This window comes from Salpingoeca rosetta (assembly GCF_000188695.1).
Source record: "Salpingoeca rosetta unplaced genomic scaffold supercont1.13, whole genome shotgun sequence".
Lineage (NCBI taxonomy): Eukaryota > Choanoflagellata > Craspedida > Salpingoecidae > Salpingoeca > Salpingoeca rosetta.
In genome coordinates this window covers 959,782-969,781 of record NW_004754921.1, presented here as the reverse complement: position 1 = coordinate 969,781, position 10,000 = coordinate 959,782, and the positions used below count along the sequence as shown (strand labels likewise).

General features: G+C 56.4%; 2 protein-coding genes across 2 annotated transcripts in view; one reads left to right on the top strand and one right to left on the bottom strand.

Annotated features, from left to right (window-relative positions):
- PTSG_05636 (uncharacterized protein) overlaps window positions 1–4,830 on the bottom strand; it is a 12,098-nt gene extending 7,268 nt beyond the window's left edge. The window contains exons 1-13 of the mRNA XM_004993447.1: window positions 4,629–4,830; window positions 4,116–4,379; window positions 3,323–3,839; window positions 2,968–3,097; window positions 2,697–2,790; window positions 2,426–2,520; window positions 2,097–2,176; window positions 1,617–1,735; window positions 1,260–1,428; window positions 966–1,087; window positions 681–756; window positions 276–344; window positions 16–94 (exon numbers count right to left, since the gene is read on the bottom strand). Of these exons, the coding sequence (XP_004993504.1) occupies window positions 16–94; window positions 276–344; window positions 681–756; window positions 966–1,087; window positions 1,260–1,428; window positions 1,617–1,735; window positions 2,097–2,176; window positions 2,426–2,520; window positions 2,697–2,790; window positions 2,968–3,097; window positions 3,323–3,839; window positions 4,116–4,379; window positions 4,629–4,793 (1,979 nt within the window). The 5' untranslated portion in view covers window positions 4,794–4,830. The remainder of the gene's footprint in view (window positions 1–15; window positions 95–275; window positions 345–680; window positions 757–965; window positions 1,088–1,259; window positions 1,429–1,616; window positions 1,736–2,096; window positions 2,177–2,425; window positions 2,521–2,696; window positions 2,791–2,967; window positions 3,098–3,322; window positions 3,840–4,115; window positions 4,380–4,628) is intronic.
- A 151-nt stretch (window positions 4,831–4,981) lies between these two features.
- PTSG_05635 (uncharacterized protein) overlaps window positions 4,982–10,000 on the top strand; it is an 8,154-nt gene continuing 3,135 nt past the window's right edge. Inside the window, exons 1-11 of the mRNA XM_004993446.1 lie at window positions 4,982–5,302; window positions 5,427–5,530; window positions 5,684–5,762; window positions 6,068–6,245; window positions 6,435–7,736; window positions 7,961–8,131; window positions 8,328–8,387; window positions 8,550–8,669; window positions 8,810–9,074; window positions 9,265–9,433; window positions 9,798–9,905. Coding sequence (XP_004993503.1) covers window positions 5,057–5,302; window positions 5,427–5,530; window positions 5,684–5,762; window positions 6,068–6,245; window positions 6,435–7,736; window positions 7,961–8,131; window positions 8,328–8,387; window positions 8,550–8,669; window positions 8,810–9,074; window positions 9,265–9,433; window positions 9,798–9,905 — 2,802 coding nt within the window. The 5' untranslated portion in view covers window positions 4,982–5,056. The remainder of the gene's footprint in view (window positions 5,303–5,426; window positions 5,531–5,683; window positions 5,763–6,067; window positions 6,246–6,434; window positions 7,737–7,960; window positions 8,132–8,327; window positions 8,388–8,549; window positions 8,670–8,809; window positions 9,075–9,264; window positions 9,434–9,797; window positions 9,906–10,000) is intronic.

Genomic DNA, 10,000 nt, shown 5'->3' with positions numbered 1-10,000 from the left:
CACGCAAAGACTCACTCGAATGTGTCGTCCCACTTGAACTGGCAGAGCGGTGGTGGATCGTACTGACGACCGTTGCGCGTGTAGTAGTATCGCCCTGGTGTGGGTGGTGGCGGCGGTGATAGATGGGTTGATGAAGTGGGCGCAATCAAGGGAGTCCACACAACCACAAACACAGCCACAACCACACACAGCCACAAACACAACCATACACACACACACAACCACAAACACACACACACACACACAGCCCTCTTCCACTTGTTGTGTTGACTGACCACGGCCGCATCGGACTTCGTTATCGCGATCCTTTCCGTCGCTGAGAAACACCATCAACCGCTGGCAGTCTGCACACGCCAGCACACACGCAACGACCACGACAACGACGACCACGATGATGGTGGTGGTGGTGGTGACGTTCATGGTCACGGTGGCAGTGTTGAATGCCATCGCGCAAGGTGAGTGATAAGTCGCATGAACGTTGGCGTGCATGTAAACACGTATGAACACCATCCATACACACCATCTCCAACTTGCCCCTTCATTCCACACCATGCATGCATGCATGCATGCATGCATGCAGCCATGACCCCCCGACCATCACACCATCACACCATCACACCATCACACCATCACACCATCACACCATCACACCATCACAGAGCACAACAGCGACAGCGCACCGGTGCGTGGTGGATCGCGCATGGGGCAGTCCGTGTCCAGCCCGTTGCACTCGCCGCGGAGCAGCCGGAACCCAACCTGCACAACGTGTGACGTGTGAGTGAGTGAGTGAGTGTGTGTGTGTGTTGCGTGAGGATGCGTGTGTGATTGTTATGTGAGTGTTAGTGGTAGCACGACGGCATAGGTAGGCGTCAAAATCGGTGCAAAATCGTCGAAACACACACACACATGCACACACAATCCCCTCCTCAAGTCAGCCCCCACCCGCACCCCCTGCCCCCTTCTACCTGGATGCCTGTGAGCGGGTCTGTGCCGCCGGCCGGGGTGTAACCGTCCAGGCGCGTGAACGTGTCCTCCTTGTTGGACGACGTCCCCCGCAGCAGCTCGTGCTTGCGGCAGCTCAGCACCTCTGCCGTGGGATTGTGTGTGTGTGTGGGGGGGGGGGATTGTGTGTGGGATTGTGTGCGTGTGTGTGTTATGAGAATGCATACAAGCAGCTGTTCAACATTCCACCACCAACAACGCTTCGTCACATTTCTGTCCATGCAATCCCCTGTCATCTCATCCCAGCGCCACCGCACCTGTCCTGCGGTAGACGAAGTTGTCGTTGTAGTCCTTGTGACTCGAAGAAAAGCAGACGACGTTGTAACGGTCGTCACGGCTCAGGCTGTTCACCAGGAACTTGGTCATGGCCACGGCATCGTTCCACTTGTCCCCGCGCATCGACCGCGAACAGTCCAGCACAATCACCTGGAGGGCAGTGCGTGCGTGTGTGTGTGCGTGCGTGTGCGTGTATGTGTGTGTGTGTGTGTGTGTGAGCGAGGACACGTTGAACGCAAAGGGAAAGGAATGCTCCCGCAAAGACAAGGCAGACTTTGGCCCTTCCACCAACCAACACACCAACACAAAACAGGCATGCATGCAGTGGGAGCGCTCACAATATCCTTTGGGCCGGAGAGGGTGGCGAGGTACCAGGGGCGGAACCGCGGGTCAAAGTCGAGGGGAAAGCCAATGAAGTTCGTGTCCCACAGCCGCGCTGGGAACTGCCGAAACACGCCTGCAGCAGCACACCATGTGATGCGATGCAAGGAATGAGCAGGTAGAAGGAGGTGTGGTGTCGGTTGTGTGCGTGCGCGCGCGCGCGTGTGTGTGTGTTTGTTTGTTTGTTTGTTTGTTTGTTTGTTTGTTTGTTTGTTTGTTTGTTTGTTTGTTTGTTTGTTTGTTTGCTTGCTTGTGTTTGCTTGTGTTTGCTTGTGTTTGCTTGTGTGTGCGTGTGTGTTGCGTGTCCTGTGTTGTGCAAATTCACATATGTGCATGTTTCGTTCGGGCGCCGTCCGTCATCAAGCAAGTTCACACACGCGAGCACAACTGCAACCGTCCGCAACATCACCATCACCACCACCGCCACCACCACGTACCTCGCTCTGTGCCGACATACTGCCAGCGAATGTCGCTATCGTTTTGCATGTTGCGCGTGAACACGCCATCGCCGTCCAGCCTGATGGCACCAGATACCGTGGTCGTTGTCATCGTGTTGGTTGCAGTGGCGGGGATGGACAGGTGAACATGTGCAGAGAGAAGGCAGCGAGCAGCAGACAGTCGCTTATTCTCAACACATTTGCAATCCCACCCCTTACACACACACACACACACACACACACGCACACACACACACACACACACACACACACACACACACACACACACACACACACACACACACACACAAAACACACACAACACGTACCCGGCTGTCCACGCGATGTCCGAGTCGACGGCCTGGGAGGGCTGCGGCTCATCAATGGCGACCTTTGTGCCGCTCTGGGCAAACGACACATTCGTCTGGTGGTGGTGATGATGGTGTCACAGCAGGGTGGCAGAGGGTGTGGTGAGCATACCATGAGACACACAGAGAGAAGGGGGAGTACACACACACACACACACACACACACACACACACACACACACACACACACACCAACCAACCAACCAACCAACCAAATAAGCAAGCAAGCAACCTTGTAGAAAGGGCTGAATGTGAGGTCTGGGAGGGATTCGGGCAGGTCGACGTTTGCGTACTGCTCGAGAATAACGGGATTCTGCTTATGGCGCCTGCACAGACACCAACGGCCGGAGGAGAGGAAGTTACAACAACCGATGGGGGGGATAAGAGACAGCGGAGTGGGTGCGATGTGAGAGCTGTGTGTATTGATTGTTCGTTGAAGCGGATTCAAACCACACAATCACACACATTCACGGTCACGCGCCACATGCATGCGTGCTACGCACATGTATGCGTCTGCTGCGGCTGCAGCGAGGTTGCGTGCAAGCGCCTCCTTCCGTGTGAAGAAATCGCTCAGGCGGTCCGCCACCATGCGCGCACGTGCGCCCGCATCAATCGTCTCCTTCGTGTAGTTGGCTACGGAGCAGAGGTGATGAAGGTGGGGGAGGGGGTGGTGTCAGTGTGTGAACGTATGCGTCAGCGCGAGCGCACGCGTGAGAGTGCACATGGGAGTAGCGGCTCACGCAATGCGGCTTTTGCCTCGCTCTCAACTGCACACACCCCAATACACATACACACACATCCACAGCCACAAACACATACACATGCAACAACACACAACACCACAACAACAACACACACCTGTGTCGATGGTGTTCTGCAGGTGGTTTGCGGCCGTGCCCTGCGAGCGCATCGTGTGCAGCTGCTGCGCCACGCCTGCCGCCCACGCCACCATATCCGCATCATCAACCGTGTCTGTCTGCGCCGTTGCCGACGGCACGCTGCACAGCACCGCGAGTGCGAGCACTGCGACGGCAACGCTGGCTCGCATGATGCTCGTGGTGTTGATCGAAGCAGAAGCCCGTGCGGTACTGGCTGCCGAAGGAAGTGACCGTGTGGGTGCGCGTGTGGGTGCAGGTGTGTATTTGGGTGTGCCTTGGCGCGTGCGTTTGGATTCTGCGGCCTTGTCTGCCTCGTCATTGCTCTCTGAGGAAGATCCAAGCCCGCACGCATTGCCGATGGAGACGAGCAAGACGGCGGCAAGCAGCATGATGGAGGGATGCACGGCCGACGCCGCGTCAAGGTAGATGTGACACGTGGAGTACACGGGTACACCGCGCGGGACATCTGCCAGAGGCGTGGAATCCACGATGAACCCCTGCACAGGCACGCGACCACAGCAAGCAGCAAGCAACACATTTGAGGATCGGTGACTGGTTTTTTCGTAGCGCATGAGATCAACACACGAGCGCCGCTGACCCGCACAATGAACTGGTTTGCTCGTACGTGGGCGTGTGCGTGTGCATGTGTGTGTGTGTGTCTGTCTGAACCACGCGCCCGCACCTGTATCCCCCCCCCCACACACACACCCACACACACCCACACACACACACGCACGCACCCATACACACACATACGCACACGTGTGACGAACCTGAGCCTCGCAGAACTTGGTGCCACTGGAGTAAGCGTCCTCCATCTTGACGCCGTTGACGGAGAAGCGCTTGCAGCGCCGGTACACGCGGTTGCACATGCGCTCACAGACGACGGGGACGCCCTCGCGATAGAAATCGCTCTGCGCAGGAGAGCAGAAGTAGCACAGCAGGTTGTTCATTTCTGCATAGCACTCTGAAGGATCTTTCTTGTTCTTTGGTGCCTTGAGCCGCGGCAGCTCCGCAAACACAGACGACACCTCAGCCTGGAAGGAGGAGGGAGGGGCGTGATCGCAAGCATGTGAGAACGTACTTTGATGGGAGAGTGGTGCAGCGACGATTGAACACACACGCACACACACACAATGCAAACACGCAAACACACACACACACACACACACAATGCAAACACACTTACGCACGTACACACACATACACACATACACACACATACACACATACACACATACACACACATACACACATACACATGCACACACACAGAGCAGTCGCACCCGTGTGCAACACGCAGACTCGATGTAGTGGGTGCAGTTTCCAAGGGTTGGTTGCCTCTGTGGTTGCCGACCATCGGGAAAGAATGGGCACTGCTGTGCGGTGATCACTGGTGCATGGGCCACAAAGGCCACCAGCACCAATGCCACTGACATCAGCTGCTGCATCGCTGGCGTCGTGTCTCCGCCTCACTCAACAAGGTTGATATCTGTTGTTGTGGGAGGGGTGATGTGTGAAGAAGTGAAGGCTGAAGAGCAAGCAACAAGGCAAATTAAGCGCATGGATCGCTGGCGACTGAATTCAGTCGCAAGAAACGGTCGCCAAGCAGGCCACAACGAACACACACACCACCACAACAAAAGGCACAAAGGCAGGACACCAACCAAACTTCCGCAGCGCCCCTCTCTCGCATCACACTCCGGTCGCAAGGATGGATGAGCTGTTGAGGGATGCGGTTAACGCTGTGCAGCGCATGACTGTTGGCTGTGGGCGATTGGCGGATGCTCAGTCGGTGCCATTGCCACAGCGGCCACTGGGTGATGCAGTGGAGACGCGCCTGCTGCGCATGATCCAACACGCAAGTGATGGAAGCAACAAGGCCGCCGATCAGGCTTCCCCCGCCACCACGCACACGGACCTGCTTCCGCTCTTTCCGGCGCCAATTGCCGCTGACCACGTGCGTGTCTTTGCAACAAGGGTCTGCTTGAAGAATTGCTGTTAGGTTTGATGGGCCCAGCACAAACCACCGTCTCTTACATGCACGCGCACGTGTGTTTGTTCTCTCCTCGTCGTGACTGTAGGTACACATTCTTCTGGACACCTCCTCCTCCATGGTGGATATGCTGGACGCCGTTCGCCAGCACGTGCTCGAGCTTAGCACCTTCCTCACTCGCACTGGCATCAGGTGAGCTGCATGGGCTGATGCTACTGTTGCTACTGTTGCTGCCTCAGGCCATGCATATGTAGATGATGCACTGCACGACCAAGTCTTGAAACATTCGCGCGGCTGTGCTCTCACGTGTTGTCCGTCGATCTGCATGACACCCTTATGCCGCAGGGTAACCGTGACAGCCTTCTCCGACACACCGCGGACATTTGATGGTCGCGGGCTCTCCAGCGACGCCACTTTCCTCTCCGTGAGCTGCATGCCATGCTCTCGCGTATCTGTGTGCATATGTGAGAACGACAGAGAGAGAGAGTGTGTGTGTGCATATCTCTCTCTCTCTCTCTCTCTCTCTCTCTCTCTCTCTCTCTCTCTCTCTCTCTCTCTCTCTCTCTCTCTTTGCATGTTTCTCTGCTTGTCTTTGTATGTGGTTTGTGTGGTTTGTGCAGTCGTCTTCTTTGTTGTTTGTTGTGCGTGCGTGCTCGCTGTCGTGTGAGCGTCAATCATCTCTCATCGCCCGCTCCCCACTCCCCCACTCACGCTGCTCGGATTCAACAGCAACTGGAGCAGTGGCTTGCACAGCAACCAGCCGATGGGTTGACGTGCACACGCGAAGCGCTCGAGGTTGCTCTTCAATCTGGCGCTGATGCCATCGTCCTCATCACCGATGGCCTTCCAACGTCTCCTCCCTCCCATATCATCCGCATGTGCGCGCAGGCCATCGACAGCCCACAAGGTGTGTCAAACACAGGACTGCATGGCCGCTGCCCTTGAGCTGATAGTTTTCCATGTGTGCGTACGTGTGTGCGGGTAGCCTTGCGTGCGTGTATGTGAGCAGTTTGTCTGGTACCACCCTGATTCGCCTTGCTCACAAGGCGTCATGATGTGCTTGCGTCATGCGTGACACCCGCCCCCCCCCTTTAAGGCCCCTGGATGATCGCTCCTGTGTACCTGCACGATGACCTGAGCGGCATAGCTGGGGCAGGGTTTGGTCACTCGCCCTTTGCATCGTCCACATCACCATCATCATCGTCAATGAGCAGGCTCACGCGGTCCCTCCACTCAACACATCTCTCCGGCAACACATGGGCGCAGCCGTGGTCGTCGCACTCATCCCTGTCTTCACAGCCCCCGGCCACCTACAACCCTTCCTCTTCTCTTTACAGCAGCCGCACTCCCAACACGGCTGTGCACGGTCCAGCAATGAGCAGAAGTGGGCCACTTGCGCATGGTAGTAGTAGCGGTGGTGGTGACGGTGGTGGTGGCATGGCATCGAAGATGATGGGTGCACCGCCACAATCACTTCCACTGCCGCCGTCCTGTGATGCGGATGCTGTTGCCTTCCTCAACAGGATTGGCGCATGCTGCAACCTCCCTTGCTTCGTCACGGCCTTCTCTTCCCTGACGCAATCCATGCGAGAACAGGAAGGACAGCAGTCGCGGTACATGGGCGCTGGGGGCGGTTATGGCTTGGGCAGAGCTGGACAAAATGTCCGCACAACGGTGCGTGCGCTAGGGCAGCTGCCGCAGGTGCAGGCGCTAATTGAAGGGCGGGCAACAGCGGAGACACAAGAGGAACTGGAGGCCGAGGTGGCCGCAGACGGCGATGATGATGAGGATGGTGATGAGGATGGTGGTGATGATGGTAAGAGAAGTGGTGATGATGATGATGATGATGATGATGATGATGATGGGAATCGCATGGAATGTGAGCAGAGAGCAGCGGTTGGTGCAGTTGACGCTCACGAGGAAAGTGTCAACGAGGAAGGCGACGATGCACACGACCGGATGCTGAACGGTGATGGGGTTGTGACCGTTCGGATCGTGGACGTGGATGATGATGGTGATGGTGATGGTGGCAACGGTAGTGCATCCTCCGTTGCTGTGCACACGCCACCACGCCGGAATAGACGCCGACAGGGCAGCGGCAGCGGCAGCGGTGGTGGTGGTGATCTTGAAGCGGACGAAGAGCAGGAGGCCGTGGAAGATGTGAGTGGTGATGGAGAAGGGAGTGCTCATGCTGGGGCACATGACAGTGCGTTGAATGGTGGCGGTTTTCATGCTCATCACCAGCACCACACCGCTGCTGCTGCTGTCCGCGGCGGTGGCGTCACTGGCGGCGTTGCTGGTGGTGTAGAGCTCGAGCGCATCGTCGGCCTTCGCGTCGTCTGTCTGCACGACGACGAATTCCGCGCCGGCCGCGTCGTTGGCGCAATGCGGCCAGAAGGTTTGAGGCCGTGTGTGTATGAGTGTATGTGTGTGTGTGTGCGTGTGTGTATATTCGTGTGAGTGCATGTGTAATTTGTGCGTGTGTGTGTGCACATGTGTGTATGTGTGTGTGCGCGTGTATGTATGTGTGCGTGTACACGCTCTTGTACGAGTTACAACGCGCCATTTTATCTTCACTTCACTCATCCAATCAACCCCGTGTCTTGTTCCCATTCTCCACAGGCGCCGCTGAGAGCATTGCACGCGTGCAGTTGGACAGCAGCAACAACGCCGACAACGATGACGGTGGTGATGTGGATGGCGATGATGATCATGATCATGACGGGGCAGCCGTGACGCAAGTTCTTGTCAATCTCAATGACCTCATCCCATACACACACGCTGGCCCAAGAGGTGAGACTGCGCCGCATGCTATGTGTTTGTGTGTGTGTGTGTGTGTGTGTGTGTGTGTGTGTGTGTGTGTGTGTGTGTGTGTGTGTGTACAATGCACCGCCACTTGAAAGTGTTCCCAAGTCGACCGTCACCATGTCTCTCCCTCCCGTGTGCGCCCCATGGCATCCCTCGATCCAATTGGTCGTGTTTCCAACAGCGCTGTATGCTCTGACCAAGCAAGGGTCCATCTTCATCCCCAGCATCATCCTCCAGCGAAGTGCGCTCCCAATCACACACACACACACACACACTTTGCGCGTGCACAGACACACTTGCTCGCGCATACGCATTGCCCAACATTTCATTGTGCTGCTCCAACGTGTGCTCACCTCATGTCACGCCACTGCACTTGTGTGTGTGTGTGTGTGTGTGTCTGAAGCTGCGTCCACGATTGGCTGCAAGCTCTATTCCGGCGAGCGGATCCACGTTCCACCAGCCCACGTCGTCGGCATCACCCTTGACCAGTTTGCAAACTGTGTCAGCGCGCTTGTTCACTCCGGTGTGTGTGTATGTATGTGCGTGTGCGTGTGCTGAATTATTTGTTCGTTCACATGCATGCAAGCACGTGGCTTGATCTCTGTACTCTTGTTAAGCACCAACAGCCACTCAATTTGTCCCTCGTGTTCAACGTGTATGCAGCTTCCACTGGATCTCTCACGGATGATAACGAGCAAGACGACAATAATCTTGAAGATGAGCTCAGGCGAAAGCACTTTCAGCGTCACGCCGGCAGCACCATCAGCAGCAGCAGTGATGATGACGATAATGTTGGAGTTGTGTCATCGTCGCCGGCGTCACGCCTTTCACGCAGATCACGACACCACCCTTTTGCAAGCCGTCACAGACAGCGTACACGACGTCAGCCAACACGACGCCTACACTCGCCCGTGTCCGCGGCCACCAGGTAGGGATGTGTGTGCATGTGTGCGTTTATGTGTATGTGTGTGTGTGCGTGCGTGTGCGTGTGTGTGTGTATGTGCGTATCTGTGTGTGCGTGTGTATGTCGTTGTCCAATGCGTCTCGTCCCACGACTTCGAACACCATCCTCATGTCAACCTGTCACCCTCCAACGCTTTGCATGCCGTGACAAGCAGCAGCCGATACGGGAGTCGCCCACGCTCCGCAGCAACATCAACATCCAGCCAACGTCGCCATGATGGTGACGGTGTCCTCAACTATCGCCATCAGCATCGTCATGCGCGTTATCGCGATCGCAGTCCACCTGCAGCCACGATCCGCGGGCCCGACTCCCGCGCCCCACCGGTCCGCACTTGTGTTTGTGTGTGTGTGTGTCTGTGTGTGTCTGTGTGTGTGTGTGTGTGTGTGTGTCTGTGTGTGTGTGTCTGTGTGTCTGTGTGTGTGTGTGTCTGTGTGTGTGTCTGCGTGTGTGTCTGTGTGTCTGTGTGTGTGTCTGCGTGTGTGTCTGTGTGTCTGTGTCTGTGTCTGTGTGTATATCTATATGTGTGTGCGTCTGTGTGCGTGTGTACTTGTGCGTGGATGTCTCTCCCTCACCTATCTTCATTGTTGTCTCTTTCTCTTGACTGGCTACCTGCCTATCACGTGTGCATGCTCTCATCTCTCTCCCATGCGGCCACCCCTTCCACCGAATGCCTGCATGCAAGCACAGACGCGAGATGAGCTGATGCTGATGGAGGAGCGCGATCGCCACGAGCGATTGGCGCCGCAGCGTCGCCAGCGCACCATGCAGCGAATTTCACAGCAGCAGCAGCACACGGTGCGGCAGTGTCGATTGTGGTTGTGTGTGTGTGTGTGTGTGTGTGTGTGTGTGTGTGTGTGTGTGTGTGTGTGTGTGTGTGTGTGTGTGTGTGT